At 35.3% G+C, this 26142-nt stretch overlaps 1 protein-coding gene across 5 annotated transcripts in view; it reads left to right on the plus strand.

The window, feature by feature from the left end:
• LOC146004257 (putative E3 ubiquitin-protein ligase HECTD2) overlaps positions 1-20725 on the plus strand; it is a 368014-nt gene extending 347289 nt beyond the window's left edge. For 3 of the 5 annotated variants that reach the window (XM_083142946.1, XM_083142944.1, XM_083142945.1), the window contains exons 12-17: positions 6449-6571; positions 9376-9636; positions 10804-10878; positions 18157-18351; positions 18900-19015; positions 19598-20725. In XM_083142946.1, the coding sequence (XP_082999072.1) occupies positions 6449-6571; positions 9376-9636; positions 10804-10878; positions 18157-18351; positions 18900-19015; positions 19598-19862 (1035 nt within the window). In that variant the 3' untranslated portion in view covers positions 19863-20725. The remainder of the gene's footprint in view (positions 1-6448; positions 6572-9375; positions 9637-10803; positions 10879-18156; positions 18352-18899; positions 19016-19597) is intronic. The other 2 variants (XM_083142947.1, XM_083142949.1) reach the window with 1 other exon arrangement.
• The last annotated feature ends 5417 nt before the right edge of the window (positions 20726-26142 follow it).

Consider the following 26142-nt stretch of genomic DNA (forward strand, 5'->3'; position numbering starts at 1 on the left):
GTCAGGTCTTGTTTGTACACTCCTCACAACAAGTTTGTAATATTATTATACAGTATTAGGCAATAGGTGATAGGCATAGTGACATATGTCGGCGAAAATAAAATAAAGTTCACCAGACAGATTCCATGTGTTGTTGCATTCTAAGGCCTTATTCCAAACTTTTGTGAGGAGTGTATATATCCTATTCTATGCTATGAATTCTATGTCAAATATCACAATCTTAAAGGCTATTTCAGCAATGCCAGACTTACCTGAAGATTTTACGGTGAAAAGGCATGTCTGGAAACAGATTTAATGTTTTATTACATCTCGATTTCTTGTTTCTTCCTAATACAGTTATTTTATTTTGCATTTCCACCTCTTGAGTTAATTTGATTATGAGGATGAGCAATGAAGTAATGAATGAATAATGGGACAAACACAATGATACATCCTTGGATTTGAACCTGAAACTTCTGACTCCATAGTAAATTACACTGATCACACTGCCACAGAGACCAGCTTATCAAATCTTGATGATACAAAGAATACTAGTGTTAGACTTATAACGCCCCCTCCTTCTCCATGACTAGGATTGTATGACACAGCATAATGGCTTAACCAGCGGCGGCTCAAGGGGGAGAGCCGCTGTGCCATGGCACTACCCTCAGAGAAATGCATACCTAGCCCAAGTATTGTTAAATTAATACATTGATAGTTTACAGACAAGGAGATTCGAATCTTGCAATCGGTCAAGCTGACGTGACGACCGCCCCAACCACAGACTAGATATGAACCGCCCCAATCTCCTCACTGCATCGTCAGCTGTTTCATACCCTCGGCGAGGGAGCGGTCCGCGCCACCCAAGAGGTGGCCTGACCAAGTTGAAACACGTGCAGAGGGTTGAAGAAGTCTCAGCGTTTAACATTTCCACCATGAGCCGGGAAGAAGGTGGCAGGGGGTGGTGTTAGCCAATGGGGTTAGCCCATAAGACACCAGCCGTGCCCGTTTTCGCTTGGCACAGCGAGGGAACTTTCGCATTGTTCACACAGTTCCCATCTTCAGAGATACGACGGATTAGTAAGACCCGTTGGGGAATAATTCATGAAAAGGTACTATCTACTTTTCTGCCAACTTTTGGAGAAACAAACCTAGTATTTTTCCAAAGTTAAATGAACATTTTGATAATAGATAGATGCGCCTAGAGGGCCATCCAGACTTTTTAAAAATATAAAAGTAAAAAATCCTATGGTGATGCAAGTTTCCTTTGGCATTTCGACAATTTCTTTTTACATTAAATGTCTAGAATATTTTCAACATCCAGTTGGAATACGTGTGCATGGGGGAGGAGAAGGTGAGAAGATTTGTTTTCCCTTCCTCTTGTAATTGTGTTTTTAGTGAAGTGTCCTGTAGTGTATAAAGATAGGTTAGTGAGTTAATATGAATCGTATTAGTGTGTTATTACTTAAACACACACTGTTTTCCACGTTAGCAAACGAGGATAAACACCTTGGCCAGTGGGGTAACCTCAAGGAGGGGGCGGGGGCATTGCGGAGGTTGTTTTTTTTTCGATTTCTTGATCACGTTGGCACTACCCATCATACTTGCCCCGGCCGCCACTGGGCTTAACTATGAATTATTCTGAAGGTCTTTGAGGAGATTTTTGCCCTATGGCAGCAGGTGTTGTCACTGTCACCCAGGACAAGTTCGAAGCTAGTCTTCCAAAGTTTCTTCACTGGTCCTTCCGAAACCAGTCTATTGTCATTTGGGAAGTGTCTCTTGAACTTAAGAAAACCAGATCCTTTTATGTGGTGATCTTGTTTGCATATTGCATCGGTGATCACTATTTCTTTACATATTTACATGACTTAATAGGAATTTGCAGCATGAAAGGCTGTTTAAAGTTCAATAAATTTTCTAATTTGATATAAATAATTTTTATCACCAAAATCTATTTATAATCGATTAATTTCAAGAAATAAATAAATGTTAAATAACCACAGATTGCTTGGATGTGTCACTTGGACAAGCGCAAATGCATAATTCCATGAAGAGTTTTCAAAAAATGTTTTCTATAAAGTTTGCTCCAAGCCAACTTTATGCTCAAGTAAAAAAAAAAAAACTGGAATAAATATGTCGTTAAAAGTGGAATTCAAACCAGTGTGCAATGTGCCTCCACTGGGGATCAATCTGGTGTAACCTTTTCGTTACAAGGAAAAAGCATACTAGAGTGCGCGTCAAATCTCCTGCATATGGCGATAGCCAATAGCAGCACACTGCAGCGGTGCCATGTCGAGATCTCACACGGAAAAGAGACAGCGTGGTTGAGCGAAACGCCTTGTCACGGAGAGCACGAAACATTAGATACGAAGAATCTTACCCTTGACGTAACAATGTCACTTCTCTCCATCAGAAATTTACAACCGTCTTTGGTTTCCCTGTACGTGAAGCCTAATTGTTTCAATATTCTCAAGGTGGAAGTTGTAGAGCCTTTGTAAGATATTTTGTCCCGTAAAGAGTACGTTATATTTTTGGCAGTAGGAAATTCGCCACGATCGTAAAATTCAATGATGGTTCTACGAACTACGTCTTTTTCAAAGTCATCTAAGTTTGCGTTCTTTTCGGTACGTTAATGTGCTTTCTAGGTGATTGAAACATTGGAGCAGGCCCCGATCCACATTGTTTTGCCCCCGAACATATCCGAGAAACGGTACCACACGCTTGAGCTGTTACGAGCCTGGCACTTCTTAAAGTCAATTTTACTGCTCTCTTCTTCACTCGAACATTTTTTTAAAATTGTACACCTGAAAAATCACCTGTCGTACCTGGCTTCGTACGACACTGTGTTTTTTCTCTCTTCTCTCGCTACCACTACCACTTGGTTTACTCAACGACATGCTGCACACACACACTAAACACACGGAAAAAACGAACAGTAACGGTATCCACTTCGTCAACTTCTTCTTCTACCATCACTGGGAACGAACGTGCCCTGTTCCATTCGCTAATCGGAAAGTTTCGAAATGCAACATGAACGAAGGGAGAGCAAGAACGATACAATGCAAATGCGTTTATAACATTGCTTCTACAGAGGGAACGGTATCTGCTACAATGACGCTTGTTTTTCGTACATACTTGCAAATTCATTATCTTTCCATCTGTTGAACTACTGACACTGGAAATAATCTATTTTTATCCGGGCGCCAGGTGCACGATTTAGTAGAGAGGTGAAACAGGTTCTGAACTAGGCAACTCCGCACGTCCGTGATTCGCGGTTGCTGTTCAGCCGTTCAAGGCCATATGCAGGAGATTTGACGCGCACTCTAATGTGCCATCAGGAAGATCCACATTTTATGAAAATTCAATATGCTGACCAAGGCAGTAATTTATTTTATTATAAAACATAAGCTAACGTAACGTTTCAACCTTCTACCAAGGTCTTCTTCAGACTCTGCACCAAGTACAAATGTGCTTTCTAGGTGATTGAAACATTGGAGCAGGCCCCGATCCACATTGTTTTGTCCCCGAACATTTCCGAGAAACGGATGTCACAAGTACATTTGTACTTGGTGCAGAGTCTGAAGAAGACCTTGCTAGAAGGTTGAAACGTTACGTTTAGTTTATGTTTTATAATAAAATAAATTACTGCCTTGGTCACCATATTGAGTTTTTCATATTATGGAAACAAGGCTTAATGGTGTTATAATCTACATTTTGTGTTATTTGAGATGTCTGGCTTGTTACTTTTTAGATGAAGTTTATTTCTTACGTAAGTGAGTTGAAACTTTAATAGTGACAATTACTCGTATTTATTTACAAGTGATACAAAATACATACACGTTTAAAAGTTTTACTGTCCCTTGATGTAGTCACCAGTGTTGCATACAACCCATTGCCAATGATGTGAAAGACGTAGAATACCTGTAGCAGCGCCTGTCAAATTAATAGTGTGAATGGAGCAGTCCACTGCTTGCAGAATCTCTGGAACTCTTCTGTAAGGCAATGCTGATTCCGCGCAAGACTCTTGCAGTCCTTGATGTCTCTCAGGCTGTACGACCTCTAGCACATTCAGTCTTTATCTGACTCCACAGTTCTTGTTTCTAAAACATGCCGAGAACACAACACTACATTACACCACCAGCTAGCATAAAGTTCTGTTCTTCTCGTCACTGCACATGCGTGTGCTGTGAGAAGGAAGGGTCCATTTGTTCTGAGGTATACCTGATCTGCTGACTTTTGCTTGTTGCATTACATGGCTGTGTTGCCAATATTGAAGTTCCAGCTCACATATTTATGCATATATATGTTCTCTGATGTGCATATTTCACCCATTGTAAAGTTTCATTCTTCTAATTTATGGTTGTTACAAGCAAATTAACATGTTTCTTGGTGTAAAACGATACTGCACAACATGTTCTCTTCATAAGGTATTTACTGCTAAATTAAGAAAGACCAATATTAAAGTTATAAGACTGGGATATGTATACAGTTTTCAGAAAACTTATATCCTTTTCATGTGAATGCAACTATTGCTTTCTACAGAGTGTTACCAAGCAATGGACATCTTTGTTAAGAAAACAATAGAATCCCAAGTAAACATCACCGTTTGGCCAACGTCAGTTTTTACGTAGAAAAGGTTGGTTTTACGTTGGTTGGCAAATTGACATTGGTCTTACGTTGGGCCAACGGTGGTTGCCAACGTTTGCCCAACCATGGAAACGTGAGTCGAGATCAGTTTTAAAAACAACTTTTTAATGCTAAGACAACTTTCAGGAGAATGCTGAAAATTCTAGAGTGTAAAATAAGTGACATGTAACGGTGTTTCTTTTTGAACATTCAGTCACAGCACATACTGGAAATATATATAATTTTAATGAAAGTAGATGCTATTTTTAACTTGCAGTCACCCACCAGTCCTTTGTCAGCCGCCATGGATGAAAGATATGTTGGGAATTGTTTATTGTTTGTCTCTTTTGCTGTAGTAGAAGAACATTCTCACATGTATTATTATGAAGGTGGTTAAGCAATATTATGTGCAGACTAAATTCCACGAAAGGTGGAAAACTAAGTAAACTCTAGAAGGTTTTTGTGCTACCACTTGAAGGTAAGGTGCCTTGAAAACAATGATACCATGTGACTGAGAAAGTGCTGTGTATTTTTTTCATTTTCATAAATAACTTGAACTATTTTTTACATTTGCCCTCACAATAAATTATGTATATATCAGAAAGCAAACCTATCATTCTTTAGTTTTCAGTACGTTGAGCCAACGTAGTAAAATCATATGTTGGGCCAATGTAGTAAAATTATACATTGGCCTAACGTGAAAACCACACCTTGGCCCAATGTGTGAACCACTTTTGGTTACTTGGGATTAGCCTGAATTCTTGTACATTTGAGTTGCGATGGTCCAATCAGTGAGGCTTCTGCATGTCCACAGTAGACCCGAGTTCAATTGCCAGCGGAGGGGTGATTTCATGTGAGAATTTTTCCAACAATCCTCCTGTCTCACCCAGACACTGATCAATGGACACCTGAGGACATCCATGGTAAATAGGGCAGCACAGCGAGGTGCTGATCTCATCTCCTCCACTATGGCGGAGATATAGAATGTGTGGTGCCCAACTTCAACATTCCCTACGTACAGGGATAGTTTTAACCTTCATTTCTTGTCTTGTCTATAAAAAATAGATGTAAATGCTGCATGATGAGTGTCACTTTAAATAAAATAAAAATTTGGCTGTGGGGCATTCCATGTGAGACTGCCCGTGAACAATAATTTTTAAAATTAAATGCAATGCTGTAACTTTATTATATCTCGTGAGTGAACAATCTAAAATTGTCTTTTGGATAAATATTTAAGTATTATACATAATTAAGTTAAAAAGTAGAAGGTATTTTACATATTATTCGTTAATTTTAACTTTTTGACTTACTTGTGTTTCCCATTGTGTCCCACCCGTGACACCAAAAAACAATTAATTTGTCCTTTATCTGTTACATTTCGCCCTCAACTCCACTAGAATACTAAAAGGTCAATTACCTTCTCTCTTTGTCTTACGTAATTTATTTTTTATCATTTGATAATTCCCAGAAATTAAAATATTTTTTTTATTAAGTAAAGAAGCAGTGTTTTGTCTGTCTTAACCATGACATCAAAGTGTTTACTCTTAGTTACAAATCTGGGAAAGCATTTTAAGGGTAGTTATGTATAATCAACAGTGTTAAGTTTCATATTTCACTGCATGGAAACTGTAAGAAAAATGTTGCTTAATTATGTGTAAAATAGTTACTTTAATATAAAAAATGTAGTCCGTGTGTCCCACCCATGAGAATGGAAAGCCCCCTGTCCAAATCGGCATATTTTGAAGGGATTTAATTACTATATCAGAATAAATCACAGTGATGAAAATTACTTCATTTAACATAGATGGTATTATATCATCATCACCTTTTGTGTCCATTACAGATTGCAAGCAAACAGAAGGATCTCAAGAAGAAACTGAAGGTGTCTTTTGTGGGTGAACCAGGTTTGGACATGGGAGGTCTCACAAAAGAATGGTTCCTTCTGCTCATTCGGCAGATCTTCCAGGTAATCTTTATAGAAATGTATCTGGAGCTAAATAATTTTCGATAAGAATGTTTTCTAAAAACATGGTGAGCCAAGTACTTGTAATTCAATCTTGTAAAGACACATAAAGAAATAAAACATGGAAACTAGTAGTAAGCAAAACCTCCTAGGAATGAAAACTTGGCTACGTGAAAAAATATAATGGATCAATTTTTCAACTACAAATATCTTGAAGTAATTCTTGAAGCTTTCCTAGCGGCGAATGATGAAAAAGTTTTCTCGGGATATCAGCCAAGTGATTTCTGGATAGGCTTCCGAGCTTCGAGAGCTAACGTCACGCTCATCTTCAGGGATTGAAGTCAAATATTTACAAATATCTTGTGTAAGTAAAAAACAAAAGTTTTGTTTTAGATACTAATTGCATACTGGATATTCATAAAATGTGGGTCATGTCAAAAGACCAGAAAAAAAATCAACTTTGAAGCCACCCTTTCTGATTGTGTTAAAATTTGCAGCAAATGTACTCTCAGGTCCATGAGCATGTCATGTATATAAAGTTTTGCATTGATAACGCACCCATTTCATTTTGAAAATATCAGGTTTTTGTAAAATGAATTAAGTTTTACATCTGTAACCTCTGCTTCTAAATGAGATGCACACTTTGGAGAACCATCATTCTGTAGCTCTTAAACCTACACACACACATATTTTACCAGAGTCAAATATCTGAAAATTTGAGAATATTAAATTTGTACATTGTAAAAAATTTTGATTTTTTATATACAAAAGTTACCTATCAGTGATTTCTATAATTTTTTTTTATATATTTCCTAGCTGAATACTTCCCCATTGCAGAGTTTAGTCTATTTAATTTTCCTTTTAATGATGAAATGAATTTTTAAAATACTCCTGCACAAACGGCAACTGTGCTGCTGTCCACTATGCATTATGTGGGCATCTTTATTTTTTCAAAATTGAAAATCATTTCGGAATAAAATGTTATATTATGTGATAATACTTTAGCACAAAATATTTGAGTCCTCTAAATTAATTGCTCACCAGGATATAATGGCTGTCAATATAAACAAAAGCCCACAAATTTACTTTCTTATTAATTGTTTCACACATAAAAGAAATATTGTTGTGTGATGATGATGTTTGTCCATTACTCACAGAGGGTGAGAAGAGTTTAAATCTCCTTTTGTGATGAAAATCAAATTCCCACCTAAGATAAGCAGAAATATAGTAGCATGAAATACTTTCGATGAGTATGTTAGCAGTTATATGTCTTGTTGAATCATAATAGGCATAAGAGATTAGATTGATGATAAAATGAAATTAATGAAAGAGCACCCATGCTTACGCTAGGACTCAAACCTGCTAACTTTTTTGATGATATTCAAAATCAAACACTTAATGTGTTTCGCAATCAAGGTGGCTAGTAGAAATTATGGAAGACATTTCTTAGATGTGGTTGAATGTTTTAAAAATAAAGTGTAGAATGAGTACATTTTCATGAAGGGTACTTCTCTTGTTACAAAACCCAAAGATTCCTCAACATTTTTTCTGTATGGTTCCTATGAAACTTTATCTACCCTATTTTTATTGAAGCAGAATCAGTACACCCATCAATGAAATGGACCGTACCCATGACCTTGAGATGTGACTGCCAAGAAGGTATTCAACTCAGTGTAGAGGGTTTGTGTGTGCTGCAAACATGTACTGCTCAATTGAAGAGCGTGTGTTTGTTGCTCATGAATACTGGTGAACAAGTTCATCAAAGGACATTTTGGAATACTTTAACTGTGTAGTAAGTAATCATACAACTACAGTGGCGGCGACCATAGGTGTAGCTACGGATGGTGTCGGGTGTGCCTAGGCACACCCTAATGGGCTGCTTTATCAAAGAGAATTACAGACAGATATTTCAATAAGAGAGAAAATAAACGGCAGTTTATAAGAAGTTGAAAATGTCATTACGTGGTACAAACGTAAGCATTATGGCTGATGATTCGAGTGTCTACAGATTTTCAATTTTTTGATGTAATTGGAGAAAGAAGATATTTACTGCATTCTACTCTGTACTGCAGCGCTTTTCTTCTATACCTGTCACAAGCTGCACGTGTGAGAGCTTTCTCCAAGCTTTCCCAAGTTAAAACTAAATTAAGAGCAACTCAGAAGCAGTATAGATTGGAAGCCCTGCTCTTGCTATTTGTGGAACAGGAAAAAGCTTTGTCTATTGATGTAAATGAAGTTATTGATGAGTTTAAGAACATTGTAATTTCTGACAGACGTCTCTTGTTATAGATGACGTGTATTTTGATGTATTTGTTTGTAACATTTATGAACATTTTGTGTGTGTGTAATTTCTATGCAATTTGATTTTTTCTACTAGGTACATATATTCAGAAATTTTCAACACTGTCATTTAGTGAATTTATATTATTTTACAAACATCAGTGCAGTTAAAGAGCCAAGTGATTGTGTAGCAAAATATGGTATTACAAGACCTCATTTTTTTCTTTGTGCACACCCAAATATAAAGTTCTAGCTACGTCTATGGCGGCGATTGGGTTCCAAAACCGGGTGGGGGGCAAGGTGACAAAAATGGGGAGCAAAGACAGTATATTTCCCTTTGTAGATAAGTTTTAGCATAGTACGGGGGCAAAAGTGGTGAAAAGTGGGGGCAACTGCCTCCCCTTGCCGCCCTAATCGCCACCACTGTACAACTATCATGTAATGATAACATGTGAGATTTGTTCTATGTCATACATTTCAACTGATAGAACTATTTAATATTCACATAAATTTTTAATATTTTACAGCCGGACTACGGCATGTTTGTGTACTACCCAAATTCCCGATGTTACTGGTTCAGCACAGATCAGGAAGGAAACCTCAGAGAATACAACCTGATAGGAGTTCTAATGGGTCTCGCCGTGTACAACTCCATTATTCTGGACCTTCATTTTCCATCCATTTGCTATCGGAAACTCCTCTCCCCTCCTGTTGTTCCACCTGTGGACACAGTTGGCGTCGGAATTGTGAAGACTCCAACAGTAGAGGACTTAGCAGAAATCATGCCAGTAAGTAGCAGCTCATTATATTTCAGTATTTCACCTTTCATTACTTTGTTGAATTATTTTTACAATGTTTAGTGTATAAATTTAAATTTAACACTAGTCACTGCATCCATTTGGTAGGCTGTCTGACTCTCATTCGGGAGACTAGGGTTCAATTCCCAGGATGGGTAATCTCACCTTGGAAAATTTATGATGTCCTTCATAAATGCAGCTCTGAGATTCGCACAGCCTCCAACTTATCGAACCCTGGTGAGTAAAAGTGACCAGACAGTGGTGCTCATTGCATCATCTTGAGAATTGCAATATGTAGAGCCTTGCCCCCATATTCCCTACGTGTGTTCATAGCAAAGAAGGCATGTAGTCATGGAAGTCAAGAAAAAGTCAAGAAATCAATAAGTAAGCCAAGGAATCAATAAAAAGTCAAGAAATTATACTTGTGGTCAAGAATTTTTTGTTTCACAATGACCGATTCACTTCTCTGCCCCTTTGGCTAATCGCAAAGATGAGGATGAATGGTGGTAATATAAGATAGATGTAGGGACAATTACAAATATGTAGGAACGACAACACAAGCCCCACATAACATTATTCTGGCTGTGAGTTCAGACGCCGGAGCCTCGTTAGTCTGACAAATGCAGTCCAGGATGCATTAAAGCAAATCTAATTCACTTCTTACATACAGCTTCAGTTTTTATCATAACTGGGCTTTTAGCAGAGGTTTTTCATTAAGTAAATATCATTTTCTTAATTGCTAATTTCCAACTTTACCTAAGTAGGGGTCGAATAAATAAAGGTTAAGAAAAACGAAAAAAAAATAAAGGTCAAGGAAAAGTTATGAAAAAGTCCAGAATTTTGGATTTGTTATTTTGGTAGATATAATTAGTGCCATGTGCAAATATAAGTTTACCTTTTTTCCGATATAAATATAATTTCAACATTATAATATACTAAATTCAATAAATCTTTCGGTATGTCCTGCCTTGTCTAAGAATTGAGCAAGTCAGACTGAAAGGATGCAATGTGGACAGCCCATAATAATATACTATAATATACTACTTAAATTCAAGCATTTTGGAAAAACTGAAATACTTACAAACGAAAATGAAGTTGTAGAAATTTAGATGAATGCATGACAAACATTTCTAATTTCCTCCTCTAATTACTTTTCAGGATGTTGCAAGGGGACTTGCGGAACTGTTAGCGTATGAAGGCAATGTAGAAGAAGATATGTGTATGAGTTTTCAGGTAAATTGAACATTTTTTGTTACTCGACTATGATTAATTATGTAGTAACAAACTTAATGCAATACAAATTACAGTATGAAATTTACATTGGAACCCCTCGATTATACATTCTTCATGGGTCTGTGGCTAAAGTACATAAAATGTGAGAAAATATAAAATCTGGGAAATATTTCTAATATCTTATTACCATTAGAAGGAATATTGAGATGGAACTGAATGAAATTGGCAAGGACGCTAAAGACTGGATCGATCTTGCCTAACATAAGGACAGATGGAAGGATTGTGTTGCTGCTGCAACCAACTTTCTGGTTTATGAATGGCAGAGAATGAGTTACTTAGAAACCAGGAAAGATAAATGTATTATTCAAGGATACAAATTAGAAAAACATAAAATCGTGGTTCCACTCTATATGTCTAGACGAAAATAAAAATAAATGCATATCCTATGAGCTTCATCTTACTACCTGAATTTTCCTATAAATATTATCTTGAAATAATTATTAGCTTGTTGGCCAGTTGTGAAGATAATACAGCATTGATTCAGTAAGCTGGAAAATCGATGAAAGCAGTAAATGGGAGTCAATGACTCCTAACAAAAAAAAATACCCAATATTTTCATTATTTAATAGTAATCAGATTAATTGGTAGAGATATTTTAATATTCGTTTATTGATATTTCCACAAATAATCTGATAATCCACAATTCTCTCATATAACATTCAAATAAACATAAATATCTAAATATGTAGTTCTTTTCTAAATGAAAAGTCATTAAGTGATTAAGGATATGAATATATGGTTTGCACTAAATACATTTTTTATGGAACCAACAGATGATTCAGAAATTATTCAAATTATCGGGAAACTAAAAAACAAAAAAGACAACAGGACTGATGAAATAACAGACCACATTATAAAAGCATGCCATTTGCAAATAGTCAAAACCCCTTGTACATATTATAAACTATTCCTTTTCAAGTGGAATTTTTCTAGAAGAACTAAAAACCGCCAAAATAATACCAATCTATAAACAAGGTGAAAAAATACGTAAAAATCTACAGGCCAATTGCACTACTGTCAGTGTGCTCTAAAATAATCGAGCATGCAGTTGAGAAACGACTAAGAAATTTATGTAACACATGCCAAATTATAACACTAACCCAACATGGTTTTCTAAGAGACAAAAGTACAACTACATCGCTTCATGAATTCACAGAAAATATACTTCTCCACATGGAAAGGTAACTACTAAACACAACAATTTTCTGTGACTTTAGTAAAGCTTTTGATACCATAGACCATGATATACTCTTTTAAAAAAACTAGAAAGATATGGGATTAGAGGAATTCCTCTAAGTTGGTTTAAATCTTACATGACAAACAGAAAGCAAATTGTAGAAATATCACATAGAGATAACTATGGAAACATTACCAGGCACATTTCGAATACCAATACAAATAAACTTGGTGTGCCCCAAGGAAGTGTACTAGGTCCCTTGTTTTTTCTGATATATATATATAAATGATCTCGCATCTGATGGCCCTGCATCAACTACACTACTCTGCGCAGATGACACCTCCCTAAGTATTGTAGATTGTAAAATGAACTCTCTTCAGCAAAATTCAAATAACACTTTAAAAAAATTAAATGGATGGTGCAAGGAAAACAGACTAATACTAAATCCAACTAAAACTAGCAACATGGCCTTCCACACAACACAACAGAAAAACAAAGATTGCCCAACACTCGAAATAGACTCAAAAATCATACAAAAAAACACAACAATAAAATTTCTAAGCATACATTTTGATGAAAACATGTATTTTGGTCATAATATTGAAAATCTATGTAAACATCTAGCCACTTTACATTATGCAATTCGGAAAATGAGAAGTATCTCTAACTTAAAAATGGTAAGAATCCTCTATTTTTCAAGTAGAATCTAGACTAAGGTATGGCATATTGCTATGGGGGAACTCAATAAAACTGTCGAAGGTTTTCATTCTACAAAAAAGAATCTTCAGAACTATGGTCCAAGAGCCTCCACAAACATTTTGTAAAAATCTGTTCACCAAACTTTCAATACTCACAATAGACCATCCCTATATATATTAAAATGCCTCCTATTTGTAAAGCACATCAAAAACCTCAATAACAATAGTAATATACATAATCATAACACAGGAACAAAGGCAAATATACACATAGACAACCACAGACTGAACCTATACAAAAGGGGTGCCAGAAACACGGGAATACTACTATACAATAAACTTCCATATGAAATAAAGGAGGAAAGAAATCTTAAGCTATTCAAAAATGAAATAAAAAAACTATCTCTTAGAAACATCACCCTACAGCATAGAAGAATTTCTACAGCATATCTAAAACTACTTTCTCTGTCTCATCCATGTACATAATCAATTGGACACAATATATATATCAACATGTATGAAACCTTAATTAATCTGATACGCATCCCATATATGTAATCTAGTGGATGTAATATATATTTATCAATTATGCTAATCTATATCCCAAATGTGTAATCAAGGGCATGTAATATATATTTGTAACTCAATTATGCTGATCTGCATCCCATATATGTAATCTAGTGGATGTAATATACATTTGTAACTCAATTATATTGATCTACATCCCAAATATGTTATCAAGGGTATGTAATATATATTTGTAACCATAACTGCTGTATGCCATTATGTAATCAAACCGATATGTAATAGTATATACTTGTAACTTTAATTATACTGCATCCCAAATAAGTAATCAAGTGGATGTATTTGTACTGAATTCATTCTAATGTTATATGTAACAAATGACGTGCTCTATACTGCTGCAGATAGAAATATCTACAATGTAGTCAACAGAACAAGAATAAATTACAATTAAAATATGATTTTTGCATTGGTTCATTACAGTATCAATTATTGGTATTAGTAAATTTTATAGAAGCACTTATAATATAATACTACTACTACTACTACTAATAACAATAATCTTTATTCTTCCCTTGACCCATTTTACATGGATATGGATTTCATCAGATACATGAAAATATAATATAAGCTATGGTATACAGGCTATTACAGTATAAGAACAAAAAATTATTACATGCTGCACATATGTGATAAATAAGTTTACATAAATGGTACATTATATTTACATTATTAAAAACAATGATAAGCATATATATAGTACATGCATGATTTTTTTAAAATTAGAGATACATTATTCCATCTATGACATTATTGAATTTATTTGTGCACTTGATATTTGCACCCAGTCTAATATATAGTTCAATATTGTCATGTAGAGCTTTGTCTGTTAGGTAGTTTTTGATTTGCTGCAATTTTATCTTTATGGGAGTGATATTTTTTTAGCCAAGAGGGAAATTTGTTGTGGAATTTAAACCTGCAGAATGTGTTGATCTGTCTGTCAGAGTTAATCTGTTAGTCTGGATGTGGAAGCTTTGTGTTTGTCTTGTATTATGTCCATGATTTTTTTGTTTCTAACTTGTGTTTTGTCATTAAGTACATAGATAATAGATTTATAAACATACAGCGAGTATACAGTCATAATATTGTTTTCGCGAAAGGCAATTCTACATGTGGATCTGGAAGGTATTTTGCATATAAGTCTAACAGCCCTTTTCTATAGTGTGAACACTCTTTTTGTATGTATGTGAGCTGCTTCTCCCCAAGCTGTAATACAGTATTCTAGGTGATGATAAATAAGACCATAGTACAGGTTCATATTGATTTCCTTGATATTATATTGTGAAAGGATTTTCAATAGATAAAGAATTTTTGTGAGTTTTTCACAGATATATAGTCAGTATGATATGCCCAATTTAATTTATCATCGATGATGAACCTAGAAATTTTACATGGTTAGCATAGTCTGGTTCATTTTCGTCTAAGTAAAGTGTCAAGTTCTCAAAGTTCACCTTGTGGCCAGGGTTAAAAATCATGAAATTTGTTTTTTAATGGTTTACATTTAGGCTATTAGTGTTTAAGTACTGGATTTCTAATTGTTCTTTTGTTTTTGCCCTACATATTATGTTAGCGTCATCTGCATAGGTGATAGTTTGAGTCATGTTGTTCTTTGATGATAGATGAAATATCTACGTTGTCAATTTGACTGCATTGCATTCGATCAGAGAGAAATGACTTAATTAGGATAAATATGCCACCTTGGATACCTAAGCTCTCGTAGTTTATGCATAAATGTGTTGTGGTTGAGAGAGTCAAAATTCTTTGGACAGATCTAGAAATACTGTGCTCGGAATTTCATTGTCCTCCAAGACTTTATTAATTATTTTTATAAATTGTGCAGTCGCAGAATTCGTTGATTTGACTTTCTGAAAACCGTGCTGATATTCATTTATAATATTAAATTTGGAGCAATAATTATGAATTTTATTGGAGATTAGGAGATTGGAGATTTTAGGCCCGTTTTTGTATATCGGTTTTATGACACTCTTTTTTAAGATCATTGGGAATATTAAATTTCTTATTGATGAGTTTATAGCAAATTGTAGAGGTAGGAGTAGACAGGGTGTGCATTTTTTTACCATATGGTTAGACTAACCATCAATATCACATGACTTCTTGTTATTAGGGAATTTATAGCTTTCTCAAGGTCATTTATACTTATTTCTTCCAGTATCATAGAGAGTTTTGAATAGCATTAGTGCGTCGGACTGAATTTTCAATGTGTTTTGTTTGCAATCTAGTGTTTGGGTCATCATTTACAAGAGTGTTATTGAATATTGTTGTTATGGTTTCTGGGTCTTTTACCTCAGTTCCATTTATAGCTATTGAGATATTTTCTTTATCTTAATGCCTCCCGATGGCGCAGTGGTAGCGTCATCGCCTTGTAATCAAGGGGTCCCGGGTTTGATACCCGGTGGAGGTACATAGTGGTTAGGATCCTACTTTAAACTGTAGGTCCAGTCCCGATTAGCCTTACTGTGCATAAAGTGGACATAAAACACCAAATCAATCAATCAGTCTTTATTATTATTTTTCCCTTTTTGCTTGTTTAATTAAATTTAATTACTTTTTCATATCCTTTTTTCTTACTTTTATACATGTCATTATAAATTTTATCTTTAGTAGCTGTCAATTTTTCATGGATTCCTTTTAGTTTAAATTTTTCTACAGCATTTTGTTTGAGACCCAATCTTTATTCATTTTATTTAAATATATATATATATCTTTTTAATAGGACATGCAACTTTTAGGTAATATACAGGTGTGTTTATTAAATTTTCCAAAATTTTCTCCGTAGTATCTGATTGGTACATTTCTGTCCATTCTTCTTTCTTTAGAAGATAAGATAGATATCTGATATCTTCTCCGTTAATATTTCTGCATTTTATTGCATATATTTTTGTTATATTATAGTTTACTTGCATTAGTTGTGTTGTGTGGTCGGATATTATATTGTGGATCACCTCTGCTTTTATCATCTCATAAGGCATGTTAGTGCTAATATGATGATCTATAAGAGTTTCAGTAGTGAATGTTATCCTGGTGGTTTTTTTTTTACAACTTGAGATGAGATTTTAGATTATTTTAGAATATCTATATACTCTTTACTTTTTGTATTTTTTGAAGGAGATCAATATTTATGTCACCTAGAATGATGACATTGCAAATTGACAGTGTAACCCTTTGTAATAAAACATCTAATTTTGAAAGAAAATCATTGATATTACAGCTTGGGGATCTATATAATGTTATATTGTATAAATAAAAAGTAAAGTGTTCACCTGTGCCACGCCATGAAGGCGTATAGGGGGTGTGGAGTTAGGGCCCCACACTTTCTTGATCACGGAAGAATGTGGGGGTTATGTGATCAGGACCACGTCCCTGGCCACCTTTAATACCCAGAGGTTCCTCCAGGTACCCACTTTATACGACTTGGGTGGGTGCCGGAGCCGCTTGAGAAAGTGAAAAAATCCTGGTTCTTCCCCGCCGGGGATCGAACCCGGGTCTCTCGCATGGTAGTCAGATGCCCAAACGACTAAGCTACCGTGGCATTATTATTGTACAAATAAAATATGATTATTTATATTAACTTGAATTCCAGCTGTTTCAAATACCATTTCCTTGCATATTGGTTGAAGCCACTTAATCTGTTTAATCTTCATCAAGCTAGTTTTTGTATATATGGCAATGCCTCCACTTTTGTGTTCCTGGTAAATTTTGACACCAAGCTATATCCTTCTGGTGTTTAAAATTGTGATTCATCTTTGGTGATACCAAATTCAGTTAATGTCAGAATGTCAGGTTGTAATTCGTGTAAGGATAATTCTATGAGATCTACTTTGTTCGTGGCAGATTGTACATTATTGTGCATAGTTGTCAGAAGAGAGTTATTTGTCATTTGTTTTATATTTTCTTTATTATCTTAGTTACAATATTAAGTCTGGGTGTATTAGTACTGTTTACAGGTGATGAGGAGGTGTTTGGTATGGATTGCAAATGATTAGGATGGTTCATTGGGTTAATTTCTAAATTTATGGATGTTTTATATTTTACAATAAACAATCATCAATCATTTTTCTCGGAATATGCCTTTCTCTTGTTGATGTACATGGAGTATTTTTATTTGAACTTTCACAATCACCAGTTGGAGAAGGCAAATCTGTAGACACTTCTTCTTTCTTCTTGGGGTTGTCATGTTCTCCATTAATGGACTCCTGTCCTTGACCCCCAAGCCAGTTTGGAACCAAATCCCCACCACTGGCTGCAAATAAGAATACCCTAGATGATGCGACTTGCGAGACCTTATTGATGATTCCATTTCCTTTCTTTTTTGTTGAAATTGATCCTAAATGTAATATCAGTAATATTTAGTATTTAATGATATAAAAAGAGAGTCCACCATTCTAGCAATAAAACACAATACGGACAGTTTGATAAAATACCTTTTGTATCTATTGTCTATGAGATTTAACTATATAAATTGTTATCCACATTACAGATTTGAATGAACTTGTACAAAAACATTTTTTTCATATCAAGTGTGTCAATATGGATTAACGTTGTTAGTTCAAGGTGATTGCAAAGCAGGGAAAAGTTAATGTTTACCTTATACACTAGCTGTTTTTATTCAATATACCCGTAAGGATACACATCTATCCCAGTTGAATAGTTGTTGAATACATATAGCAGTAATTAATGAACTATGTTGAAATTTTACCTTATATTACAAAATATGATTATTTTTTTTTTTTTAATTTCTAGGTCTCACTAGAAGAATATGGGGATGTAAAGACATACAACCTCAAAGAAAATGGTGAAAACGTGCCTGTGACAAATGAAAATAGGAAGCTGTATGTGGAGTTATACCTGGACTGGGTGTTAAATGCTGCAATCTATGAACAATTCCGTGCCTTTTACCTTGGATTCCACAGTGTCTGTGCATCAAATGCCTTAATTGTAAGTACAATTAGCACAAATTGTAACGAGGATTCATAACAGAGCGAGAATAATAATAGTTAACTTGACATCGCTGAGTATACTAACAAGCATGCTAGACTGTTTGTATAAGGAAAGCATCACAAATTCTAACATAACTTATAGACTTTATTTGAGTAGTTAGATCTCCTGGCTATTTTTCTCTCATTAATCATCCTTGCTAGAAACTGCACGGGCAAACTTTCAAACTTTGAAATGAACTTGCCAGATAATCAAGAAAAATAGTGACAAATTTTAACCAATTTCTCTACAAACAAGTGAAAAAATTAGATCTCATTGTTACCCTCTTTAATATTCAATTTTTTATCTTGAAATGAAAAATTAAGTAGAAAATAAGTTTTCAGGTATTATTATTATTATTAAAATATGAATATGTAGCATTTAATTTAACACCATGACAGCAATCGCATTAAGATAAAATGTGTACCACCACATTTTGTCAACTTAACAATTAAATAACAAAAATATTTTATGATATTTATACATACATTTTTTTATTACTATTACAGATGCTGAGACCAGAAGAAGTTGAAATGTTGGTGTGCGGCTCCCCAACTTTGGACTTGAAGGAATTGAGGAAGGTTACTGAATATGATGGCTACAAAGCTGATGATCAAATCATAAAGTAAGTTTGCTTAGGTTTATATAATACTGGTTTTGTTCAATAATGTTTCATTTTTGAAAAGATTCATTAATAAATATTACTTTATTCTTTATTATATATTCTCTTTGCTTTTATGTTAAATTGATCCCATACTCGTATCCATTGGTGTATGCAGGATTTTTGTGGAGGGGCTGGTGCAAGAGCAGCAGTGGCCTAGTCGGTTGGGATCTGACTGTCATGTGGGAGACCTGGATTCGATTCCCAGGCTGGGAGATTTAAGGTCGGAATTTGTCCAGCCTTGTCCCCGCATAAAGTGGCTCTGGGGCTCACAATACATAATAAGATATTTTGAAAGTCAAAACCAATTGCAATCACCTACACTACACTGCACTAAATGGTTCATTAATATTCTCCAAGGAGCATCTGCAATGTTACATAGGATTGGCAGAATATTGGTTATCATTATCGTAAATTTTAATATGTACTTTATAGATATCAGGAAATAATTTTTATCAGTCCGTGGCTGTTGTTTCACAGACAATTTGCAGAGCTTTACTGAGTAATGTAAAATGAATTTCTAATCTACATTTCCTTCTATTACAGAGACTTCTGGGAAGTCCTCAATTCTCTGTCTGACGAGCTCAAGAAGAAGTTCCTGTTATTCACAACAGGGAGTGATAGAGTTCCTGTCGGGGGAATGGGTGAAATGACATTCAAAATAACCAAGATTGCCAATCGACCAGAAAATTTACCCGAGGCTCACACGTGTTTTAATCAATTAGTGTTGCCAGACTATGAAATTAAGGAGATCTTGCGAAAGAAACTCATAATAGCCATTTCAAATGCAGAAGGCTTTGGCTTAGAGTGAACACTAGTGAAGTGCGTACTAGGAAAGACTTCTAACTGAAGTGAGAAAGACTGATACATGAAACATGCAATATAAATATTTCTGAAAGACAATGGTTGAAATAATAAAAATTAAGCATGGAAATGGACAAATGAAAAGAAAATGTAAATAATATACCTGCATGATTACATACTGTGATACATATATATATCTTGTACATATTGAATAATGAACATTATTATGTATATATGAATCCACAGTGTACATTTAAGAAGTCCTGCACAGCATTGTTATGTTTGTGTTGTGAACTTCCTCAACATACGTATTGTTTACAAAGAAATGATTTTGTGAATTTTTGGAAACTACCACATCAATCTTCTTGTTATGTTTAATTGTTAAAACTGCCTTGTGCGACAGCATTATATTTCTGCAAATCAAAACTTTACAGGTAAGTTTTCGAAAAAGAATATAACATGTATACAAATGTATATTTTCGTAGTTACACAGTTATAAATATGTTACAATATTTTTAAAATATGGAAGTCAGTCATCAACTGCATAATTCTAAAAAAATGTTTCTTTTTTATGTTAATAATAAATAATATGTATATATATATAGGCTCAACTAACATGAATGATCACTTAAAGGCAGTCAAAGTTTTTATTACTATTTACTACATGTATAAAGCAACTGAACATTTCCCCATCACTTTTGATTATCTCAATACTGTGTTGAGAAATATGTATTTCGTATTTCACCTTTACAAATATAAGTGAGTTATTTGCAATTCTGAGGTTTTTCTTTAAGTTCTTTCTACATTACCAATCAACCCTCACTGATCCAGGTCCATACAAAGTTGGTGGGGAATTTACACTTAGTTTAGATGCTTATTTCTGGACTGGGACTTCTGATAGTGGTGACATCATTACTTTGTAATTAAGAGGCTGCAAGTTTTATACCTGGTGGACGCATAGTGATTCAGATTCTACTATAAATTCTAGGTCCAGTTACAATTAGTTTACATGTGCATGAATGGACTTAAAACAAATATTTGAATTGGCAATGTTTAAAATTATTTTTAGAGTGCTGAAATGTATATTTAATTTAATTAAATGAACTTTAAAAATGACTTTAATATTCATATTTATTGCTGAAATATATAACATACCCACAGATATACATACACACATACAAATATATATACAGGGTGGACCATTTAAGTTGATAATGCAAAATATCTAACAAATGAAGGACTTTTGAAAGAAATGTTTGAAATAAAAGTTAATTGACTTTAATGGGGAAAGTGAATGTCATTATGTATGTTTCAGTAGGAGGACATTTTCAAGTTCATTCAAATTTTTAAAATGGAAACAATTTTTTTTAAACAATATGTTTTTCCTCTTACAAAAATACACAATTTTTGTAGAAACTATTTCTCTATTCAGCCCGTAGTTTCACAGATATTTGACAAGTAATATATGATAACAGAAATTCATACTATTTCATAAGCATCGAAATTCTTATTCCAAAGCGAAAGAAATTGAATATGCAACTGTACATTACAATGAGGGCCTTCCCGATAGTGTAGTGGCTTATGCTGTCACTGTCTAAGCAAAGGGTCCTGGATTTAGTCGCTGTGAGGGAATAGCACATTACACAGTGGTTCAGATCCAACATTAAAAACTCTGTCCAGGCCTGATAAGCCTACATGAGCAAATCTTTGACGTAAAACATGGTTTAATCCAAGGAATTTTGCACATTCTAATAAACACCGAGGGTGGATGTACAGGTGACAAATAGAATTATGGCAGTATTTGGAGAGTGAACTGCCGAGGCAAAGGTACGCTGTGCACGTGATTGGTTGATGATATCAAGTCAACAGTTTGAAACCACTAGGGAGATTTACAATAGTGCACCTGATACAGAGGCATAGCAGCTTACAACCATCCACCATCCTTTCTACATTGAGTGGTTTTTCAGTCCAGTTTTCGTTTAGCCAACTGTTGTAAAGGTTCCGTGAATTCTCACAATATGCTTATAATGTTTATTGCAATTATTAATTTACGTTAGACAATTGACTTCCATTAAAAGTTGAAAATTTTTAAAAATATTACTTTTATATAGTTGTTAGTGTTGCAAACTTAATTTACTTCATTTTTGGAATAAAAATGTTCATGCTTATGAAAGAGTATGAATTTCTGTTACCATATTTTACTTGTCAAATATATGTGAAACTACATACCAAATAGAAAAATTGTATCTACAAGAAAAAATATATATATTAGGTTTCCATTTTTAAAAAAAATTGAATACCCTTGAAATTACCTTGAATTTTGAATTTCAATTTGAATTTAAAATTTTGGGTGCGTCAGCACTAAGGCTATTTTGCACCCGTCACATTATACGGGGTCCAGCCTCTTATCGTTACACAGAACAACTCTAACGTTGCAGAACTAAAATATTAAAATCTTCTGACTTTCGTTAAAAGCTGAGGCTGTAAAGGAGCACTCAGCACAAATAAGGACAAAACACAGGACAACACAAACAAAATTTTACTGGCCATAGGGCCAGTCGCCAGAGTCTCGTTAGTCTGCAGTCCAGGGCGTACTACGTGGAAGTGAGGTTGACTATTGGGTGCACTACGTGGAAGGAGCAGCACCCCTTACACCCCGAAATTACCTTGAAAATGACCCCCTACTAAAACATACATAATGACATTCACTTTCCCCTTTAAAGCCAATTAATTTTTATTTAAAACATTTCTTTCGAAAATGCAGAATGGCAAGTAAAGTGTAAAATTTTGCTTACAATCCTTGGAAAAGGGGTATAAAATAAACAGTGCAAGATGTAAAAAAAATTAAGAATCTTTTTTTGCTCCTTATTCAATTCTGAACAGACATGCCTTTATATAACATTGTCAGAAACCATTCTTAAGGAGTTATGATTTATTATCTTCATTAGTGCCCCCGGGCCTCCCCCATGGCGCAGTGGTAGCGTTATTGTCTTGTAATCAAGGGTTCCCGGGTTCGATACCCGGTGGGGGCACATATTGGTACGGATTCCACTTTAAACTGTAGATCCAGTCCCGATTAGCCTTACTGTGCATAAAGTGGACTTAAAACACCAACTCAAACCAAACTCATTAGTGCACCAAGCAGCAGCCATCTTGGATTTATCACACAGATCATATGCCACAATTGCAAGCAAAATACCTAGTAGCACAGTGGGATCCTTGAGTATTACCAAGCAAATTATCCATCACCAAGTTTACTTTTTTTATTTTACGCAACGAGATTCAAGAATTCGAACAAAACGGCAAATAGGCTGCTGGCAACCTCTGCATATGCAGAAGTAAAAATTAATTCCTTAAAAACTAACAGGATACAAGAGAGAAATTAATGAAAGTAGTCATGGACAATTTACCGAGCAGTACTTGTGGATCACATTGTACTTGCAACCACTTGTGTAGCAATGTATCACGGGTATTCATTACTTTCTTCATTCAAAAACCCAAGGGGGTAACAAATGGCCTCCTAGACATAAGTTGTCAAATGCTCCTGTGATATGAACCACGATGCCTATTACATATGCAGCCTCTGACCAAAGTTGTTTGTGAAATTTTCTGAACTCTGGATTACTTTTAAGGGAGTTTCTCCATTAATTTCCGGTAGTATTTAGTAAGTAAATCTGTCTGTATAACTTTTGAGGTTTCATCTCAATTTGGATTTATATACAGGGTGATTGGTAATTCGGCCTATTCCTGGAAAGGGGTAATCACATTTGCAACAAATATGACCCTATGCACCGGGGGTCGGAAATCAATGGGTTTTTAGTTATTGCAGTTTGTAGATTTTGGTGACATATTCCGACTTGTGACCAAAAAACTACTAATTCTGAAAAAACTACTACACCCTGGGCACTTAATCGACATGTTGCTAACAGCTGACGAATGAGTGACTATTGGGAAAAAAAATCATGCCCAAAATTCCCATACACACAAAAAGAAACAGTCATTGGAGCACACGTCATGACGAAACTTGGAAATTATCGTTTAAATCGAAGAGGATTACTAAAAAAAATGGTAACACACTTAGCGTAAAAGTTACGGAAAAAACTTCCTCCTTTCATAAGCTCTCCAAAAATATACAAATGTTGTCAACTGGTACACGGGTTGGGGGAAAAATCTGAATATAAAGCGGAGAAGGCGCGTTGTAGACCTCTTTGTAAAGTGAAAAGAAGTTGTCGGTTGTGAGAAATAAAGGAACAAAAATGAGTGAAATAATAATGTTATTTACCATTCTCATGATTCCAGGTTGTCAGAATTAACTGTTACGAAAACTACAAATTCTGTTCAAATTGCCTCCCCGGTTACGTATGCAAGCACGCAGCCTGCGGCATACTTTAGACACAGTCACTCGCGTTGACACTCAGTCTCTTATGTATTGGGCGGCTGTCACAATTCTCTCTCTCAACACTTCTTGGGAATCCACTGGTGTACTGTAGACTAACTCTTTCATGTGACCCCAAATATGAAAGTCGCATGGCGTCAAATCCGGATTCCTCGCCGGCCAGGGAGTCGGGCCGCCTCGACCAATTCATCACATGGGATAATTGTCGTCCAGACACTGTCGCACACCCCGGAAATAGTGGGCTGGGTAGCCATTGGTAAATCATACCCCTTTTTGTGGTGAGCGGTACATCCTCCAGCAGCGTTGTCAATTCTTCCCTTAGTTTTCGCAGGTAATGCCGGTTAGGTTTTGTGACCCGAATGGCCCGATCACATGATTGTGGATGATTCCCATTTAGTGAGAATTTTCTCTGGTGAGCTTTTTTTCTAGATTTTCTGGGGTTATGACCCTTAGGGGACCAAAAATGCGCATTATGAAAAAAATTCGTAAAACCATCGCGGTCGAATTTGGATTCGTCCGTCCACAGAATTCTTGTCAGATGATGGGGTCTACAACACGCCTTCTCCGCTTTATATTCAGATTTTCCCCCCAACCCGTGTGCCAGTTGACAACATTTGTATATTTTTGGAGAGCTTATGAAACGAGGAAGTCTTTTCCGTAATTTTTACGCGAAGTGTGTTACCATTTTTTTGAGTAATCCTCTTCGATTTAAACGATAATTTCCAAATTTCGTCATGACGTGTGCTCCAATGACTGTTTCTTTTTGTGTGTATGGGAATTTTGGGCATGAATTATTTTCCCAATAGTCACTCATTCGTCAGCTGTTAGCAACATGTCGATTAAGTGCCCAGGGTGTAGTAGTTTTTTCACAATTATTAGTTTTTTGGTCGCAAGTCGGAATATTTCACGAAAATCTACAAACTGCAATAACTCGAAACCCATTGATTTTCGACCCCCGGTGCATAGGGTCGAATTTGTTGCAAATGTGCTCTAGTATCACCCTTTTCCAGGAATAGGTCGAATTACCAGTCACCCTGTATATATACAGGGTGTCATTTTAATGGCGCCCACGGACCACGGGAACGTATAGAGGACATTAAAACAAACATCTTTTTTCAGTAACATTTTTCTCGTTGGAGCGTCGTTTCGGCGCTACAGTCGTTCATAAAAGCCCGTTTTGCCGCCTGAATGCTGGCAACCACACACATTTGATTGCATTTGTGACGTCATATCTCGTCGTGAAGCGATGCGTTACAGGGTTGCCAGGAACACATATATTCTGTGAAAAATGACATAGCTACGATCAGCCACATTATGTTCCGTAAAACAAAACGAGAAAACACGTTCTGTAACCTAACAGGAAGTAAACAAACGATACGAAAAATGGTTGAAAGAAAACAGAATTCAAGTGGAAGTGGTCATATCGAATTTCGTATCAGCTTGCATGTCAAATATTTGCAAATCTAGTTACCAAGTTGGCATCTACAATTTAGTCTATCCACATCGTCCTTCTGATACTAGTTGTCTGTGACATACTGAACAGATGACAAAATAGAAATGAAAGAACTCAAAATTCCAAAGGTAAGCAACACATACTACAGAGTGTCCGAAAAGTCACGCAACCTGGTGTTTACGACCGTATAACGGAATAGCGAAACGGAATGAGAAGAAACGCTTTCTGCCAAGAGAATGCCCTGTATATTGGGAAAATTTAGAGAGACAAACATATGTAAGAACATGCATGTTTTAATAACAAATAAGCAAAGTGTTGCCAAAGGCGGGAAAAAAATATTTGCAAATCGTGTATATTGATGCACAGAACTCACTGAGGTAAATTATTGCAACATTTCACAATACCAACGAACAATTTGGATGGCCATCTAATGAATTT

The sequence above is a fragment of the Lepisma saccharinum genome, chromosome 21 (assembly GCF_977018435.1).
Source record: "Lepisma saccharinum chromosome 21, izLepSacc3.1, whole genome shotgun sequence".
Lineage (NCBI taxonomy): Eukaryota > Metazoa > Arthropoda > Insecta > Zygentoma > Lepismatidae > Lepisma > Lepisma saccharinum.